Source organism: Brassica napus, chromosome A7 (assembly GCF_020379485.1).
Source record: "Brassica napus cultivar Da-Ae chromosome A7, Da-Ae, whole genome shotgun sequence".
NCBI classification, from domain to species: domain Eukaryota; kingdom Viridiplantae; phylum Streptophyta; class Magnoliopsida; order Brassicales; family Brassicaceae; genus Brassica; species Brassica napus.
The window spans coordinates 28,178,435-28,198,918 of record NC_063440.1 but is presented as its reverse complement, the minus strand read 5'-3'; the positions used below and the strand labels follow the sequence as shown (position 1 = coordinate 28,198,918).

General features: G+C 40.0%; 4 protein-coding genes and 1 long non-coding RNA gene across 5 annotated transcripts; 3 read left to right on the top strand and 2 right to left on the bottom strand.

Annotated features, from left to right (window-relative positions):
• Nucleotides 1-5,671: 5,671 nt before the first annotated feature.
• LOC125576420 lies at nt 5,672-7,375 on the bottom strand. The gene is made up of 3 exons (XM_048736482.1): nt 7,180-7,375; nt 6,593-7,090; nt 5,672-6,515 (listed from the first exon to the last, which is right to left on the bottom strand). Exons 1-3 carry the CDS (start codon nt 7,256-7,258, stop codon nt 5,980-5,982), a joined length of 1,113 nt encoding a protein of 370 aa, XP_048592439.1. The 5' UTR covers nt 7,259-7,375; the 3' UTR covers nt 5,672-5,979.
• A 1,075-nt stretch (nt 7,376-8,450) lies between these two features.
• LOC125576422 lies at nt 8,451-9,426 on the top strand. The gene is made up of 2 exons (XR_007314778.1): nt 8,451-8,685; nt 8,784-9,426. It is a non-coding gene; the product is annotated as an uncharacterized LOC125576422 (long non-coding RNA).
• Nucleotides 9,427-12,795: 3,369 nt separating this feature from the next.
• Nucleotides 12,796-15,513, top strand: LOC125576418 (ADP,ATP carrier protein 1, chloroplastic-like). Its single transcript, XM_048736478.1, has 5 exons — nt 12,796-13,822; nt 13,934-14,188; nt 14,265-14,408; nt 14,508-14,855; nt 14,950-15,513. Exons 1-5 carry the CDS (start codon nt 13,058-13,060, stop codon nt 15,280-15,282), a joined length of 1,845 nt encoding a protein of 614 aa, XP_048592435.1. The 5' UTR covers nt 12,796-13,057; the 3' UTR covers nt 15,283-15,513.
• A 204-nt stretch (nt 15,514-15,717) lies between these two features.
• Nucleotides 15,718-17,448, top strand: LOC106445943 (molybdate transporter 2). Its single transcript, XM_048736481.1, has 2 exons — nt 15,718-17,206; nt 17,299-17,448. The coding sequence occupies exon 1, from the start codon at nt 15,859-15,861 to the stop codon at nt 17,191-17,193; it is 1,335 nt and encodes a 444-aa protein (XP_048592438.1). The 5' UTR covers nt 15,718-15,858; the 3' UTR covers nt 17,194-17,206; nt 17,299-17,448.
• A 233-nt stretch (nt 17,449-17,681) lies between these two features.
• On the bottom strand, nt 17,682-20,386 carry LOC111206537 (gibberellin 3-beta-dioxygenase 2-like). The gene has a single exon (XM_022703641.2). It carries the CDS (start codon nt 18,949-18,951, stop codon nt 18,361-18,363), a length of 591 nt encoding a protein of 196 aa, XP_022559362.2. The 5' UTR covers nt 18,952-20,386; the 3' UTR covers nt 17,682-18,360.
• Between the last annotated feature and the right edge of the window lie 98 nt (nt 20,387-20,484).

Here is a 20,484-nt window from a genome sequence, read left to right as displayed (position 1 = left end):
ATATACTTATCTCCCTCTCCCTCCTTGAGGTGGGTCATGCATATGGTGGTAAGATGTTGAGAGCAAGAGTTGCCTTCTTCACCAAATATTCTCATGACTAAAGCAGGAGAGAAGACAATAATATAATAAGGTGATAACAGTGAGACAAGAATCACAGAGAGAGAGAGAGGTTTAGTCTCTAGTATTCTCCTTGAATCACACACTAACATTTGTCCGAAAGGACCCATCCCTCGGGGAAGTGTATATCGAGCAGAGCAATCAGAATCAAATCAAGAGCGCTATCTGATGATATAAAAGGGTAATGGAAAATACATAGCAGATTAAAGCAAGAAACAATCTCAATCTAGTCTCTCCCTCCCAGTCCCAGCCCTGAGTAGCATTTCATTTCATCATCATCCAATCCAACCTGCGAAGCGATTCGGCTTCTTACGAGTGAAAACAAAAATCAATCCACAATTCATCATTTACCAAAAACCCAGTTTCACGATCAATCAGTCAATCGACTTCTCTAAACAATGCCATTCAGATTCAAAGACAATCATCAATCATCGCTGTGGATCGAGATCTGCAGCGAAGCCCATTTGGCCAGACAAAACGTAACAACAATAAGCGGAAACTAAAGGGATAATGATGTATTCCTATATACTAGGGACTTAGGTTTATCTACATGTTCCTATATTCTATATTCTCGTTGTATAAGTACCAACATTGGTTGATGAATAAACACACACTTTACATTTTATTTTATGGTATCAGAGCTAAGATCTCATAACCTAATTTTTTTTCAATACTATTGATCTTCTTCTATATTCTACTACTACGGTTCATCAACCATAATGGCTGAGCACGACACGCCAGCTGCTTCTACTACTTCTACTACTACGCAGGCGACTTCCAGAGATTCGTCACCTTACTATCTCCACCCATCAGACAATCCTGGAGCCCTTATTACTTCTGTTCTACTTAAACAAGACAACTATACTGAATGGGCTACAGAACTCCGCAATTCTCTGCAAGCGAAACAGAAAACATGTTTTATTGATGCTACCATTCCAAAACCTACAGACGGACCAGATTTAGCGCGATGGCTTGCAGCAAATTCTATGATTGTCGGATGGATTCGCACTTCAATCGATTCAAAACTCAGATCAACAGTTACTCATGTACCCGAAGCACACAAGCTTTGGGAATCTCTGCGTTTCCGCTTCTCTGTCAAAAACGGGACTCGTCTACATCAGCTACAAGATGAAATAACAAATTGCAAACAAGATGGACAGACAGTCCTTGACTATTATGGTCGGTTAACTAAACTCTGGGAAGAGTTGCAGAATATGAAGACAACTCGACCTTGTACGTGTGCTGCTGCGACTGATATTGAAAAAGAAAGAGAAGACGCGAAAGTTCATAAATTCTTGTTTGGTCTAGACGACTCGCGATTCTCTGCCATCCGTTCTCGCATCACCGACGAAGATCCATTACCGGATCTCAATATTGTTTACTCAAGGGTGATTCGTGAGGAGCAAAACATGGCAACTACCCGATCTAAAGAGCAACGAACCGAAGCTTTAGGGTTCTCAGTCAAAACAGAGAATTCCAAAGAGTTGGTTTCTGCCAAAACTGATACTACTCCACGACCAAGAGATCCTTCTCGAACTTGTACCCATTGTGGTCGTACAGGTCACGATATAACAGAGTGCTTCTTGGTCCATGGCTTTCCTGACTGGTACACTGAACAACAACAACAACGCAATGGTTCATCATCATATCGAGGTGGACGTGGTGGTCGTTCTAACAACAATCGTGGGCGTGGCCGCGGAAGAGCTAATGCTGCACAAAGCAATTCTCAACAACACTCGGATCAGATTGCATCTCTGATCGCACTTCTTCAAAACCAACAAAGCAATTTATCATCGGAACGCTTGTCGGGTAAAACAATGCTTACTGACGTTATTATTGATACAGGGGCATCACACCATATGACGGGTGATATATCATTATTACATGATGTCTATGATACTCCATCCTCATCGGTTACATTTCCTAATGGACGTGATTCTCATGCTACGAAGCAAGGATCTCTGCGTCTCAGCAAGGATTATGTGCTTCACGACGTTCTCTTTGTCCCCGACTTCTATTGCACACTCATATCAGTTTCGAAACTTTTAAAACAAACTGGATGCATAGCAATCTTTACTGATACATTGTGTGTTTTACAGGACCGTTTTTCGAGGACTCTGATTGGAGCAGGTGAAGAACGTTAGGGGGTGTACTACTTTACGGGGGTTAAGGTTGCACGAATTCATGGAGCTTCTAAGACAAAATCTTCTTCTTCAACTCTGTGGCATCGTCGACTTGGCCATCCATCCTACAAAGCTTTGTCTTCTTTACCGGTGTTTCAGAATTTTAAAATAGATTTTAGTGAGTCTCAATGTGATATTTGTTTCAAAGCAAAACAGACTCGCCAAGTGTTTCCCGATAGTTTTAATAAAGCTGATTTTCGTTTTGCATTAATCCACTGCAATGTTTGGGGACCTTATAGAACACCAGCCTCTTGTGGGGCTGTATACTTTCTTACCATAGTGGATGATTACTCGCGAGCTGTATGGACTTATTTGATGCTTGAAAAATCAGAAGTCTCTTCTCTTCTACGCAACTTTTGTGCGATGAGTGAACGCCAGTTTGGACATAAAGTACAGACCATACGGACAGATAATGGAACGGAATTCATGACACTCGCACCTTACTTTCGCGAGACCGGTATCATTCATCAGACATCTTGCACATATACACCCCAACAAAACGGTAGAGTGGAAAGGAAACACAGACACATACTGAATGTGGCTCGTGCCTGCATGTTCCAGTCACGTTTACCTATTGAATTTTGGGGAGAGAGCATCTTGGCTGCGGCTCACGTCATTAACCGTACACCTACTAATATTCTTAATGGCAAAACGCCTTATGAAGTTCTTCATGGTCGACCACCTATCTATGAGCAGTTAAGAGTGTTTGGTTGCCTCTGTTACGCTCACCTAAGACCCCGTGACAGAGACAAATTTGCTACAAGAAGTCGAAAATGCATATTCGTAGGTTACCCCTTTGGCAAGAAAGCTTGGCGCTTGTATGATGTCGAAACTAATGAGTTTATTGTTAGCCGGGATGTGGTGTTCTTCGAGGATCAGTTTCCAGGTATTGAAGACTCACCTTCGGTTACAGTACCAGTTGCACAAACTGCTCTTCCTATTGACGACTGGTTGTTAAATTTTGAAACTCCAGTTCCCTCTACTACCCCTGAACCTTCTCCTACTATACCCACGACTTCCTATCCTACTCATAATACTACTACTACACCTGATGTTTCTTCTCCGCCTTTACCATCTACACCTACTGCCCCGTCTACAAGCAATTCCCCACCAGATACCGTTCTCCAACCAACCACTGATAAACCAACTCTTAACCCTACTTCTGCAGCTCCACTACCGTCTCCGGCTTCACCAATACGTGATCATGACATATCGGGATCTTCTCCTGGCCTACTTGATCTTCTTGGACGTGGTCATCGAACAAAGAAACCATCGGTCTTATTGAAGAATTTTCTCACGAACTCTGCGACTACAAACACCCCTCACGTTCTCAACAAGCAAAATCAGAGTTCTCCATCAACGGTCTCAGGTAAGACACTGTATCCCATTGCTGATTACTCATCTACCTCTGCTTTTACTGCTAACCACCAGGCGTTTCTAGCAAAAATTACTACAGATTTCGTTCCAAAGAATTATAAAGAAGCCGTCAATGATCCAAGGTTCAACGGTGCAATGAAAACAGAGGTAACAGCTTTAGAAGCTAACCATACTTGGGACATTACAGCTCTCCCTCCTGGCAAGAAGGCAATCGGGTGTGGCTGGATTTATACAAATAAATACAAAGCAGATGGTACTCTTGAACGACCGAAAGCTCGCATGGTCGCTCGTGGTAATAGACAAAAAGAGGGTCTTGATTACAAAGATACTTTCGCCCCTGTGGCAAAGATGAATACGGTTCGGTTTCTCCTGAAAGTTGCGGCTGCTAAGCGATGGGAGATCCACCAAATGGATGTCCACAACGCGTTTCTACATGGAGACCTCGAAGAAGAAATATATATGGAACTTCCTCCTGGTTTTAAATCTGATGACCCATCCAAAGTTTGTCGTCTACGGAAGTCTTTGTATGGTCTTAAACAATCTCCTCGCTGCTGGTTTGCGAAACTTAGTCAAGCCCTCAAGACGTTTGGCTTTGTTCAAAGCTACGAGGATTACTCTCTGTTCTCATTCATGGAAGCTAACATATGTCTCCATATTCTGGTTTATGTGGATGATTTTATAATTGCGGGCAACGACGCTGCTACTATTCAAAGATTCAAGGATTACTTACATCGCTGCTTCAAAATGAAAGACTTAGGCAAACTGAAATATTTTTTGGGTTTGGAAATTGCTAGAGGACCTGAAGGGATATTTGTCTCTCAGAGGAAGTATGCACTCGATATCATAACCGAGTGTGGCTTACTTGGAGCGAAACCAGCGCCAGTCCCAACTGAACTCAACCACAAACTTGCACTCGCCAAGGGCATGAGACTTCAGGATCCAGGCAAGTATCGCCGTCTTGTTGGACGATTGATATATCTTACTTTCACACGTCCGGAGCTAAGCTACATTGTTCACATTCTATCACAATTTATGCATAAACCTCGTGAAGATCACTGGGCAGCTGCATTACGAGTCATCCGCTATCTTAAAGGCTGTCCAGACCAAGGTATCATGCTGTCTTCCGACGCAAACCTTGCTCTTACCGCATACTCCGACTCGGATTGGTCTGCGTGTCCTATAACGCGTCGTTCTCTAAGTGCCTACGTTGTTCTTCTTGGTGATTCTCTTGTTTCGTGGAAAACAAAGAAGCAACGGACAGTGTCTAGATCATCAGCTGAAGCTGAGTATAGATCAATGGCAGATACTACATGTGAGTTAAAATGGCTCAAACGACTTCTTCTCCAGTTCGGCTTCTTTCATCCTCAACCCATGAGACTCTTCTGTGACAGTCAATCTGCTCTCCATATTGCTAAGAATCCCGTGTTCCATGAACGTACCAAACATGTCGAGAATGATTGTCACTTTGTTCGAGATGCCGTGCGTGACAAGCTTATTACTACTGAACACATTACAACGAGGAATCAGCCTGCGGACTTACTTACCAAAGCCTTGCCCACTCCGACATTTCATCATTTGTTGTCTAAGTTGGGAATTCGAGATATGTCATTACCAACTTGAGGGGGGTAAAGGGATAATGATGTATTCCTATATACTAGGGACTTAGGTTTATCTACATGTTCCTATATTCTATATTCTCGTTGTATAAGTACCAACAATGGTTGATGAATAAACACACACTTTACATTATATTTTAGAAACGGAGGAGGAGTCCAGAGAGTGCCGCGAGCTTGATTTCAGATTCCATTTCCATTGAATGATTCTTCTCCTCATGAACTACGACTTGGCCCGTGCGACGTTTTTTTTTTTGTACGTGCCAGGTTTTCCCGCATTTTTTCATACTCCAAATTTCAAAAATAAGTCTTTTTTTTTCATTATTGAATATGACGTGTGCAAACCCCATAGGTTGAAAAACAACAGAGATTTATCCATTTTGAATTAATTGATCTATTGATGATGATGACCTCTCCAATCTCTGTTAGACTTCTAATAAAATTATAATTACTAAAACAGAAAGTTGAACAAAAAAAAAAAATTACTAAAACAGAATTAAAAACTGATACTAAGTATTTCCAAATGATCATAACTGTATAAAAATAGATTAATTAGATCGTAAAATTACATTTTATTATTACGTAAATCTTGAAACAAAATTACATTACAATCAACCATTTTACTATGATCCCGTCCGTACATTTGACTTTAAACCAAAAGGGGTAATTAGAACATGATCCGGCCGGTCTCATCCTCCAACTGTCCTAACCGCCACTAGCCTGACGTCATCTATAACCGGACCACACAGCGATCCAGAGTGATCATTCTTCATATGGTAAAACGTGCTGAGAAAAGTGACACGAGTCCTCGCAGACACTGCCTTGAACACAAGCCTCCCCTGTTTAAACCCCCCTTTGCCCTTAGACGCGTACTCCACCAGGATCTTCCTCCCTCCAGCGAACGCCTCCACTGCCATTGGTCCCTCGCAAGCGTCTCTTGCGTCTCCTACCTTGAAACTGAGGGCGTAGAATTTGTTGAGTGACGTCGTCCTCACGATCTGTGAAACGGCACTCTCTTTGCCTCCAACTAGCTCTATGGCTCGGTGTCCCTCAGGGACGAAGAAATGAGCCTTGTCCACGTACTTAACGGCCTTAAGAGACTCGATCATCCAACCAGGCAACGGACTGTTATCGTCCTCGATGAAAGGTGGTATCAGTACTCCCCATTTTGCCTTGGCGAACACGTAAGGTCCTTCTTCGAAGTTTCCGTTCTTTATCAAATTATCTGAAAAAAACATAAATCAGCATGTTTCGGTTTTTAGTACTATAACAACACATATGACTTGTTTCCGGTTTACTTACTTCCGGAGAACCTGGGAGGGAACAAAGCCTTGATAGCAACCGCGTCGATCAATGGTCCACAAGCCGGGTGCTCCTCACGACCCGGGTTATGGATCCTGATCTCTATTTCCGGTCCACCAGCTTTAAAAGCCCACGAGTATGAATCCCAACCATCGCTGCCGTACATGGTCTGGATAGGAATGACACCGGACTCATGAGTGACGGAAATGTTGAGCCGCTCGTCCTGAGCGCATGTTCGAGCCGCGCTGAACGTAACCGAGTACAGACGGCCCGATCGGACAGAGATTTTCTGGGAAATAGAGGCCTCGTTGCCTAGTCTGACAGCAGAGGAGCCTTCCGGTACGACCAGGACCATGTCGTCTTGTTTCTGACCAGCTTTAATGTACTCCACGAGACCGGTTATTTCCCAGTTAGGTACGGCGGTTCGTCCCTTAACAACGGATCCTTTCAGTTGAGATGGCTTAGGACCCATCTCGAAATTACCGTTTGGTAATAAACCTGAAACCACCAACCATTAATATTTTGTTAGAGATTTGAGTACTTAACAAAAATAGTGTGTTAGATGATGAGATTTGGATTTACACTACCATCACTGATCGGGCCCGATATGACGACACTGGAAGAAACGCATAGTAGAGTTAAGAGAAGTACGACTTCTTGGTACATTGTGGCTATCTCGGGTGAGAGATGAGTATGGAAGATGGTGACTTAATATATCTCAAAGAGTAGCGAAAGATGGGGGGGTTTTATGGGTTTGAGTTTGTGAGGATAACACTGGTTTTGATGAATGCCACTGGAAGCATCCTCCTGGTTTCTGTATGTAATTAGATGCTACCTAGACACATACAGCTAGCTCAGGAAACATTGACTTCGTGATTAGGAACTCGGTTTCTTCGATGCATTTTTTAATTTCTTTTAACAAGGATTATATATTACTATTACGATCTCGATTGTTTCAAACAGTTATACTACTAAAGTTTTGTTGACAAAAAAAAAGCCATTGTTTTATCAGCTTTAAGCTATATAATGACATGATTTGAAAAAAAAAATATTGAAATAATGCAACTTTGAGATGTCAATATGTCACGACGATTGATCATTAGCATACTAAGATAATTATAGCCTATGTATTAATGTCTGTTATATTCTGTTTTCGTATATAACGCAACATGGTCCATTAACCTATATTGCCACGAATATTTTTATATGCTGTTGGTTGGAAAAAAAACATACTAAAAGATGAAGTCAAAATGAACCAATGATACATGATAAATGTAAAATAATGATCACACTAGGAGGAGGAACACGTGAAGAGGGATATGTTGTTTTCTGGTGCAGGCACGACTGCCGACTCTACCGCATTAGAAGCTTCCACCATTAATATTCCAAAATGTTGGAGATTAGTCTATCACAATCCAACTCATCCCAATAAAACTAGCTTACAAGACATAAGTTTTAGTTTTCTTAGCAATTAATGTCATAATTATTTATGTTGAAATGATTAGTTATGTAATGAAAAAAAAAGCATCTGGAAGATGTATAGGGGATTAAGTACACATACAAGAGCAAGATATTGTTGTGTAAAAATTCTTTAGTAGATAGGGAACATTAAGATCTTTATTTTTTTTAATTGAAAACATTAAGATCTTTAATTTTATGTACGTGGCATGAACATATATTACGACAATAGTTGGAGGATAGAAGCACATGCAAGGAGGCTAGAGAGTTTTGACTTGTCGCAGTTATCGATATCTGGAACTTAGAAAATATAGAAAGGTTCAAGCTGTCACAACAAGAAAAGTAAAAAAAATTAACTCCAGATATCAGGGGTTAGCATTCTCAGGCCAGATATTTAGGCTTTATTTGGGCTTAGTTATATAGTTATTATCGGGCTTTGTTAATAGAAGCCTGTATAATTTACTTTTGATTAATAATTAAATTTCACGTGCTTTGTAAACCACTATTATCTCCCGCCGTTGATTAGGGGGCTCGACGAAGACTATGGTACAAGTGGTGAATCGGGAAACCAAATCTCTCCGTCGAGAGACTCCTGTACCGGAATACCTTCACCTTCACCTTCTGCTTCTTCCCGGGTAATCTTTTTTTTTTGCCTTCAATGTTTTATAGACATACACACGCTGTTCTATATGAGATTAACAGGATCAGTGAGGAGTGGGTTTCTATGTGGCAGGAGTGTTTGTGAGATCGCACGGCTTTGACTTGCAGTGAAAAGAGTGGAATTACGCTGTACACCCGGATAAGTACTCCATCGTCTTAACCAAGTTCATGATGATGAAACAAGACTATCTCTTCGAGTATAGCTGCAATGGAGGTATGGAGATGGAGGAGATGAGGGGGATTGTCGACCAGATGCGCAACTGCTAGGATATACTGATGAATTTCGCAGCTTCAGACAAGCTGAGAGCAGGTCCAATCATGGTGGGAGCAGAGAGAGTTAGGGATTGGGGTGATGCGCGTAACGAAGAAGGAGAAGAACAAGTGGAGAATGGTAAGAGAAGTTGGGTTGAGCAGTAGAAGAGTAGAACACAGGAAGAGAAGAGGGAAATGCATTAGGGAGTTTCATAGAGTGTTGGGGAAGATCCCATTGATGTATAGTTATGGTAAGGTTGTCAACTCTGTTGGAGAATAAGGCTTGTGTCGTAAATCCGGAAGGCTTGTGTTTTGTGACCAAGACTGAACCAGCCTTTTTAGAATCGTGTAATAGCATTATAGCAACCAGCTAGATAAGCAAACATGTAAACCAAATGCTTCAAGGTAAAGAAGTAAGAGTTATTCTTGAATATAAAAAATATTGAATATAAAATAACACAATATTATCGGTTGGTGCCCAAGAATAAGTCATAAAAAATAATTTTTTTTAGAAAAGAAGTTCTGGAGATTATTATTATGTTCGTAAACATGCCTAACTAAACATCTAAATTTCTCGACCAACCCCAGATTATATAGAACACACATACTATTTAGTGTATTTGCCTAGCTATTACCAACACATAAAACTTCAATAGTAAATTATTAACTAGATTTTGACCCGTGCAACCGCACGGGTGTTTGTTTTCACTTTTCTATACATAAATTATTGTTTTAGAACATAAGTGGTATATATTTTTAATGTTAATTATATACTTAAATATTTATATAACTATTTCAAATACAATAATTTTATAATTTACATGTTATAATTAATTAATTATTTAAACCTTATGTATTTGCCACTTCTTATTATATATTTATCTTATTGTATTTGCATTTAGTTATTAAGGAAATTAATATATTCATGAGAAAATATATTTAAAAAATATTTTGTATTTAATTTATGTTAAATTCTGACCCGTATTTCAAAACTGGAGTTCTTTTTACCAATATTTTTATGCTTATTCATTTTAGATAATTTATTATTGTATATATAAAAGTGTAAGATATATTAATTTTTAGAGATGTATTATATAGTTTGTTAATTTTAAACCGTTCTATCATCATATTATATTTTAAATAAATAGTTTATATTTATGAAAATAAAATTTATAAATTTATCAATTGAATATAATTTTATCATATTTATTTTAGTATAATAATTATATTTTAACATGATCATGACTATAAAAGTAGATAAAATAGGATATAATTTATTTATTTTAATTTCTAAACGGTAACTTAAAATACATTTAGTTATTGTTTAAATATTACACAGATTTATTAGAATTTTTAAAATATAATATATAAATATATATTATATTTAAAATGAAAATATATTATGATTAAAGTAGTTACAAAGATTTTATATTATTAACTTTAAAGAAATACATGTTAATTTTTATACATTTATTATATAGTTTGATAATGTTAACCCATCTTACCAACATATTAGATTTTATTTTTGAACATAAATATTTTATAATTACGAAAATAAAATATATAAATATATAAATTTAATACAATTTTATTATATTTAGCTCAATATAATAATTTTAATTTAATATGATTGATTATGATTATATAATAACTAAAATATTATAGATTTTTTTTTATTTTTCATTTTATATAACTGAATATATTAATGTATAATAATATTTTAAACTAATTTCGAAATTAGTGAAAGTATTTAAATATAATTTCAAAAATGAAGATCTTGTAAAAATCTTTTTAAACAGATTTGTTAGAATTTTAAAATAAATATATTTATATTTAAAATGAAAAGATATCAAAAGATACTATGATTAAAATATTTTAAAAATTATATTTATTATTAGTCTAAATTAAAATATAGTATGAATTTCTATGAATAGGTCCATTAGGTCCATTTTTTAAAAAAATCACACATAAATCAAGGTTGTGACTTCTGTTTTAATATATAAGATTTAAATGATGGTCCAAATAAAGATATCACTCATCAAAAAATCATGATTTTTATTTTATTAGAAAACAAATTTGAAAAAAAAATAAAATTAAAATAAATATTTATTTCTAAAAAAATATTAAAAAATTATTAGTAAATGTATTTGTGAAATTAATTAATTTCATTTTATTTAAATTTTCGTTTATAAACCAAAACTATATTTAATTTTAATTTCTAATTATATTTTATGATAATTTAAATGAAAACTAACTAATTTTTGAAAGTAAATTTAAAAAGATTTTAAGAAGATTTTAAAAAGATTTTGTTAGAACATTTTAAATATATTCATTTGTATTTCAAATAAAAAGATAAAGATATTAAAATATATAATAATAAACTTATGTAAAATATGATATTTTCTAGGAATGGTCCAAACTAAAAAAATCACACATGAAAAGAAGTCATGACTTCTATTTTAATATATAAGATGGTAAAAAGGTTTTATAGTAAACCATGCATGTCATCTAAGCTCAGATATTATAATTTTCTATACAAAGACAGTCTTGAAAATGGCATGGCGAATACAGAGCCGTCACAAGAATTTTGTTTTTGTCATTAGGAGGTGAAAAGACAAAAGAGAGAGAAATATCTTGGCCGGAAAGCTCAAGGTGTTAAAGACACATGCATGTAAAGGAAGGTGATGACGTGTATCCATGAAACACCGTGTATGTCACCACCACACCCACAGACAAGGACAATGCCTAATATTAATAATGCTGCTGCATCTCTGTGTAAAAAGTGCCTCCTTGCGCTTATATCATTAACCGTTGTCATTTTCCCACGTGGACTATCTCATTACTGTTGGGTTGCAGTAAAAGGTTAATGTCTGATTGGGTCCTACTATAATGTTTCTCACAGGAAACAAAAAAAAGGAAGAGAAAACTGAGAATGGAGGTAGCAGCCAGCTACCAAGTTGAAACATTGACAATCGATCGGAGCTGTCTCTTTCATGGAAGCACACGTCGTATCATCATCACTTGGCTAGCTAGATAGATGCGCCTCTTGGAAATTTGAAACCACCTTAAAACCTTTTCAACGAATATGTATATCTACGGGTGGATCGCATATATGTTTTCTAACTGGTCCATTGGAATAGAATTATACCATGGCGAAAGCAAACACAGAAAATTCTCAAAATGACAAAAATGTTCCACTAAAATATATAAAAGTTTGGTCATCTTAATTCTTTTACAATTTATTTTGGGAGCGGTCGGTTAACTTTGAGGTGGAGGATGATGCAAATTCTTTTACGTTTGAAAAGGGAAAAATTGACATCAAACAATGGAGTGTAGATGACTAATTCATTATCGACCAATCAAGAAAGATGATAAATCCAAATCTATTTTGGTTTTTTACCTTTGATCACAAAAATATTTTCAATGGAATGTTATATATATTTTTGTTTTGCATTGATATGCAAACGAATTGACTAATTGTATAAAACATTAACACACACACACACATGGTAAATATAAACAGTTTGAAACGAAGAAACTATAGATAAGAACTGCTTCAAACTCCATGTGAAAACATGAATTAATATTTATTTAATACTACTACTTAATAGACACGTGATTCAATTTAGGTAAAGTAATAGACATTGGCCACCTAACTCGAAAGAAGAAGAAAAGTCATAGCTACCTCCCATCCCACCAACAACAGAACCTCATTAGTAGTAATGCCCCATAATTAGGAGGTCATTATATGAAATGGAGATTATCACCTTCGCTCCAGACCCATTTTTTTAAAGAGCATCACATGGTTTCATCTTTCCGGAGACCAGACAGTCATTTATTTACTTTAATCCGAAAGATTAGCTTATCGAGTCTAATTAAGACACAGTGAGCTTCCAGCAACAATTTTATTTTCCAATGTAAATAACATTTTACAGGTGCGGAAAACCAATCCTTTCTCGATATACCACAATTGTAAATATCTGAGAGAAACTATATTCTTTCTCATCGCACTACTCCTTTATCATCATCATCACCTCTCTATCTCAATCCTCCTCTCACATTTCTCTCTGTGTAGAGGTAGAGAGAGAGAGAGAGATGGCAACCGCGATTCAAACCAGAGGACTTCTCTCCTTACCCGCCAAACCCATCGGAGTGAGGAGCCTTCTCCAGCCCTCCCACGGCTTAAAGCACCGCCTTTTCGCCTCCAAGCCGAGAAATCCACCTGCCTTGTCTCTATCCTCTAAGAAATTTCAATCCTTTGAGCCAACCCTTCCCGGGATTTCCATTTCCCACAAGCTGAGGAGCACCGAGTTCATATGCAAGGCGGAGGGAGCAGCGTCCTCCGGCGACGGAGACACGGCGGCGATTGCAGCGTCGCCGAAGATCTTCGGCGTGGAGGTCACGACCTTGAAAAAGATTATACCTTTAGGGTTGATGTTCTTTTGCATTCTGTTCAATTACACAATCCTGAGGGACACGAAGGACGTCTTGGTGGTGACTGCGAAAGGGAGCTCAGCTGAGATTATACCTTTCCTGAAGACGTGGGTCAATCTCCCTATGGCCATTGGCTTCATGCTCCTCTACACCAAGCTCTCCAATGTTCTCTCCAAAAAGGCTCTCTTTTACACCGTTATCATCCCTTTCATCCTCTACTTTGGGGCCTTCGGTTTCGTCATGTACCCTCTCAGCAACTATATTCACCCCGAAGCTCTTGCTGATAAGCTCCTTGCCACTCTCGGCCCAAGGTTCATGGGTCCTCTTGCTATCCTGAGGATTTGGAGTTTCTGTTTGTTTTATGTCATGGCTGAGCTTTGGGGTAGTGTGGTCATTTCTGTTCTCTTCTGGGGCTTTGCTAATCAGGTCATGTTTTGTTGGAATAGTCTTTGGTTGCAGCTGAGTTTGTTGATGTGCAGCATATAATGTTTTACAAGTCAGTGTTTTGTGATAGCATTTGTTCAATCTCTCTTGCAGATAACAACTGTGGATGAAGCCAAGAAATTCTATCCTTTATTCGGACTTGGAGCCAATGTTGCGCTCATTTTCTCTGGAAGAACGGTGAAATACTTCTCTAACTTGAGAAAGAATCTTGGTCCTGGAGTTGACGGATGGGCAGTTTCACTGAAAGCCATGATGAGCATTGTGGTTGGGATGGGACTTGCCATCTGTTTCCTCTATTGGTGGGTCAATACATACGTTCCGCTTCCAGCACGTAGCCAGAAGAAGAAGGTAACGGTTTGTTCTGTTTCCTTTTTGCAGCTTATGAGTAGGAGGACTCTTCTGATTTGTTGTTCTCCTTTTACAGAACAAACCGAAGATGGGAACGATGGAGAGCTTGAAGTTCTTGGTGTCATCACCATACATTAGAGATCTTGCTACTTTAGTGGTGGCGTATGGTATTAGTATCAACCTCGTGGAAGTCACTTGGAAATCAAAGCTCAAAGCTCAGGTAATATACAGCTTCTCATCTAACGTCCTTGCATTCACAATGCTTAGCTTTTAAAAAAAAAAGAAAAGAAAATTCCTTCTTTATACTCTCTGAGTGCAGTTCCCTAGCCCGAACGAGTACTCAGCATTTATGGGGGACTTCTCAACCTGCACTGGTATTGCAACATTCACGATGATGCTTCTCAGCCAATACGTATTTGATAAATATGGCTGGGGAGTAGCAGCAAAGATCACCCCAACTGTTCTGCTATTGACTGGCGTTGCCTTCTTCTCTCTGATACTGTTTGGCGGCCCATTCGCACCACTTGTTGCCAAGCTTGGTATGACTCCGTTACTCGCAGCTGTCTATGTTGGTGCCCTTCAGAATATATTCAGCAAGAGTGCCAAGTACAGCTTGTTCGATCCTTGTAAAGAAATGGCCTATATCCCTTTGGATGAGGACACCAAGGTTTGCTAACTTTCCTTTGTTGTCAAGAGAATCCATATGGAAAAGATTAGTTGTGTGTTCTTTAGCTTTGTGCCAATTGTGGTGCGTGGTGCAGGTCAAAGGGAAAGCTGCGATTGACGTGGTATGCAACCCGTTGGGGAAATCAGGGGGTGCTCTGATACAGCAGTTCATGATCTTATCATTTGGATCACTAGCCAATTCAACGCCCTACCTAGGAATGATCTTGTTGGTCATTGTCACTGCGTGGTTAGCTGCAGCTAAGTCGCTGGAGGGACAGTTCAACGCGTTGAGGTCTGAGGAAGAGCTGGAGAAGGAAATGGAGAGAGCTTCGTCGGTGAAGATCCCTGTTGTGTCTCAAGATGAAGAAGGTTCCCTGGGAGAATCTTCAAGCAGTTCACCTGAGAAATCAGCTCCCACCAACATTTAGAAGAGAGCTTTTGGTTTTAGGGGGAAAGGAATGAAGGATGAAATCAAAAATAAGATTTTGAGAGTGAGAAAAGACCAATCTCTCTTTTGCACCACCTACCACTTTTTTTTTTAGTCTATAGCCCATTCTTTTCAGTTCAATTTGGTCTTTACGTTATAAGTTTGTTACATGATAAAATTTGTGTGTATTGTTAAGTCATATAACATCAATAAAAGATAGATTTAGTTCTTACTCAGAAAAAAATTCATGGTAAGAAATAAGTATGCGTGAAGTTGGGTATACTTTCATATGGGCATAGCTAGAGAGTCAGAAGACCAAGAGCTTTAATTTTTGTCTGGACAACATCAGTGGAATCTAGAGGTAAGGGCCTCAGCGCAATTCTAAAAAATTTGAAAAGGACAAAAGATGCAAATAATATATATATTTAAGATGGTTGATAGTTGATACTGGCACGTCGATACGAAAGTAACAACAACGACTAGACGACTGTCTGAAGAGCCGTCTTTTATCCAACTTGTCCGGGGGCACGATTCCCAATATTTAAAAAAAAGAAGAGTTTTGTCAACACAACCAATCATGGAGACAGCGACCACTCCTCTTCTCTCCGGCCGATGCGGGTGGCTCCGCCGTCGTCTCCGCCTCAAGAACCCTCTTTCCTCTGAACTCTCCGGCGCCGTCGGGGATCTTGGCACCTTCATCCCCATCGTCCTGACCCTGACTCTCGTCTCCAATCTCGATCTCTCCGCCACTCTCATCTTCACTGGATTCTACAACATCGCCACAGGCCTCCTCTTCGACATCCCTATGCCCGTCCAGCCCATGAAGTCCATCGCCGCCGTCGCCGTCTCCGAGACACCCCATCTCACCCCTTCTCAGATCGCCGCCGCCGGAGCATCCACTGCCGCAACGCTCCTCCTCCTCGGCGCCACGGGAGCCATGTCTTTCCTCTACAACCTCATCCCTCTCCCGGTGGTACGAGGCGTCCAGCTTTCTCAGGGGCTTCAGTTCGCCTTCACCGCCATCAAATACGTGAGGTATGACTACGACACTGCCACTCTCAAGCCCTCTTCTTCTCCCCGTTCCTGGCTCGGCCTCGACGGCCTTGTCTTGGCTCTTGCTGCCCTTCTCTTCATCATTTTGTCCACCGGCTCCGGCACCGACAGAGACTGCGCCGGAGATGGAGATTTCCCCGCCAGCAACGAAGCGCAATCTCGCCGGAGGAGACTGCGTCTTCTCTCTTCGATTCCATCTGCGCTAATCGTGTTCTTTGTCGGGTTAGTGCTCTGTTTCATACGCGATCCTTCCATTTTCAAAGACCTTAAATTTGGTCCGTCAAAGTTCAAGATCCTGAAAATCACTTGGGAGGATTGGAAGATCGGGTTTGTACGGGCGGCGATTCCTCAGATTCCACTCTCTGTGCTTAACTCTGTGATCGCTGTCTGTAAATTATCCAATGACTTGTTCGACAAGGAACTATCAGCTACTACAGTCTCCGTAAGCGTTGGTGTGATGAACTTAATCGGGTGCTGGTTTGGCGCAATGCCGGTTTGTCACGGTGCGGGTGGGTTAGCTGGGCAGTATCGTTTCGGCGCGAGGAGTGGTTTGTCGGTTGTCTTTCTCGGAGTCGGGAAACTGATTGTGGGTTTGGTGTTTGGGAACTCGTTTGTGAGGATTCTGAGCCAGTTTCCGATCGGAATACTGGGGGTTCTCTTGCTGTTCGCAGGGATCGAACTTGCCATGGCTTCCAAAGATATGAACACGAAGGAAGATTCGTTTATCATGCTGGTCTGCGCTGCTGTATCAATGACAGGCTCAAGCGCAGCCCTGGGGTTTGGGTGTGGAGTTGTTCTTTACTTGCTACTGAAGCTAAGAACGCTAGACTCTTCCGAAACAGCTTCTCATGTGGCCTAACTTAACCTTTGAGGTCTGAATATTCAAAATTTGATGTCAGCCAATTCGTCTTTCTCTCAGTTGCTGGCTCAGCCTCAATTCAACCTTAGCTCCTTGTGTTTGCAGGTTGGAACCCTTATCGCTCTGTTTTTACGCGGTCCCTTGATTTTTAAATTCCAAGAGTGTATTTTGTTTCGATTGCGCAAAGAATGTTAAACCCTTAACCAATATGTTAATATAATAAAAGTGTATAAAGTTATGAATCTTTAAACTAAAGAAAGCAGCAAAATAATAGAGAGCCAAAGCCGGATCTCATTGTCGCGCTTCTACGAAGGATCGTTTTTGCACTCACTGGTGAACTTATTATATACTGGTTACCTATTTGTATAAATAGAACGCAAAAGTATGTGTTTAAATTATAGAGTAATCTTTAAGCTCGTCATCACCTACCTACCTACCTAATAACACCTTTTGGTTATGGACTCACAATGCTTACCAATCCTCGACTTCTCCTGCCCGCGATAAACTAGTGCCAGGAACGAGTCACTGAAACACGATCAGAGACGAGGTCCGAAAAGCAATGGAGGAGCAGGGGTGGGTGGTTTGTGGCAGAGTTCAATGGCATTTCATCAGACCTCAGGGATGACTTGCTTGCTTGCCGGCATGAAGGAGATGTATGATCTCCCTTACGAGGTCAAGATCAAGAATGAGAATCACAAGGCCTCCCATGGCTACATGTCTATGGTCGTTGTTGACGATTACCGAATCCACGAGAGTTTCGGGATTGATTATGCGACGGAGCCCCAAGCTTGCAAAGATTTCTCTGAACTACTTTGGCCACAAGGAAACGATCCCTTCTGGTAACAAAAAAAAAAACAGAGCTTTCTGATTCTATTTCATATTTGTCGACAAATCCGAGCTCAAATGTTTGATATTTGCAGTCAGACCACACATAGCTGTTGATTTCAGTTCTCATTGATTTGTTCTTGATGATGGCGTGGAGTAACGAATTACATCATTCTTTGCCGCCGCAATGAATGCATGTTTATCCAAGTGTCAATGTATGAATAAATATATATATACGTTTGATTTGCAACTTTAGTTTTTAAAAAAAAAATTAAATAAACACTAGAACATTAAGGAGATTCAATTAAAACTGTACACTAAAGCCAGTAGAAAAAGTAAACATCAAGAGATTTGGTCTAAAGACAGACAGTTTCTAATAAAGGAAAGAGACTGATTAAAATGGATAGCTTTGGTTGCAGGGTACTGTTTCCAAGTGAGAGATGGGTAAAGAGGAGACTGCGGAGGATCAACCAGTTTGGGAAGCGGAGAGATCATTTGCTCAGAAGGTGGACCCCACAGGTAAGCCATGGAGAAGCGAGATCGGATGTGGTTAACTCTAGCTCGGTGAAGAACGCTCTGGAATATTCCGTTGGTCAAAATGTGCAGTAAGTCACCGACGTTGACCACTAGTGATCCAGGGACAGGTGGCACGGTGATCCAGCCCACGTCATCCCTGAAAACCTGGAGACCGGCAGTGTTGTTCTGGTACAGTATGGTCATGAGAGTTGAGTCGGTATGTGCCGCAAGGCCCATTGCTCGGTCTGGTTCTGGGCATATTGGATAGTGGTTTAGTTGGATAGCTGCTTGGGACCCTTGAAAGTCTGAACTAATCCCAGCCCATTCAATGTCTTTTTCTTCAACTCCCAGTGAACCCAGTGCTAACCACATCAACTTCGCTGCCAACTTTTGCATATGTTCTTCGTACTCTTCCATAATTTCACTGTGAAATCTATGTATCAGAAATATAGAAATGTATCCAAATGGTCAAATATAGTATTTGAGAAAGTGATAGGTCGATAAGTTTTTTTTTCCTGCTATAAATGACATAAATACTGTTGTTACTTTACAGATACACCACTGATATTTGAGACAGAGACATCTTTGGTGGGTCCATCCACTTTCATTGTGTTTTTTACTAAGAACTAGAAATTAATATAGTCAACGGTAAAGTCATTTACTAACGTCCACATATCTTTTTTTTGGTCGAGTCTATTTTTCTTCCTTTTTTTCCGTCAATGTTTTTAATATTAAAAAGATCGGGCCGAACCCCGAAACCGATTACATAAAAGCCCAGAATACATAAAAAAAAAAAAAAAACCCGGCCCAATAATCCACAGTACCCATTACACGGGCCAACGGCCCAAACCATCCCCGGTGTGACGACGACCGACTCGAGCGTCAAAAAGACTGGACGCCGAACACGTGGATGCATCTCCACCCATCAGAACTGCACGCGTTGCATCCGCCTCGACTTGGCCGACTCCGCCTCGTCTCACCACCGGAATCACCTCACCACCACAAACTTCAAACGGAGCTCATAACCGAAGAGCCTCCGCCGAACCCATCCAATACTTCCCACTCTATCCACCCATCGGAGAGCCTCATCTCTCCTAGAGAGCTCTTCCGACAAAGCGAAAGCTTGAAATCTTTAAATCTAAAGCGACAACCAAGAACCAGACGATCCCCGCTCAAACCCAGCACTAAGAAACCATAACTAAAAAACCTAAAGCCGGCGGCGGGAAGCTGAGGAAGCCTTCACACCCCGGGGACTTGAGTCGACGACGGCGAAGCCAAAGACGCTTCCACCTCGCAGTAACAAAAGCCGGCGACGACGGATCTGTGGATGCTTCCATCTCCCGGGAACGAGATCCATACTACACGCGTCCTCACCGCACCATCAACTCCACACCAACCGCGTCTTCACTCCAAGATCCGATACATCATAGATGATGATGAAACCACAGCTCAGACAAGGCGGTCACTGAACGGAGAGGAGGATGGGACAAAAGCCGGACGATTAAACTGAAAGACGACGAGCTCCGGCGCCGGCAGGCGCGCTTACGCGCCGGCCGGACACCGAACCTCCAAGATCTACTTTTTCTCTCTAACTTCTCTCTGCGAGTCTATTTTTCTTCTTTTTGGAGAAAGTAGACTTAATTATATGTAGATTTTTATAAGATGTTACTATATATATACGGTCTACAATTATATAAGAAAACATTTAAATAGAGAATATAATATGAAATATTAAAAACAGAAAAAGAAGGTGTGGAAAGTGAAATAGATTTTGAAACCATTGTCCATGGTCTAGTGTTACTAGTCTATCAAAACATTTTATTAGCTCAAGCTCCAAATGTCCCTTGCATTCTTCTACTGACAAAACACTTACATTGAATAAACTTTTACTGGTGGGATGACGATGATTATAAAAATCAAAGGGCTAATTTGGCGTTTATTAAATGAAAA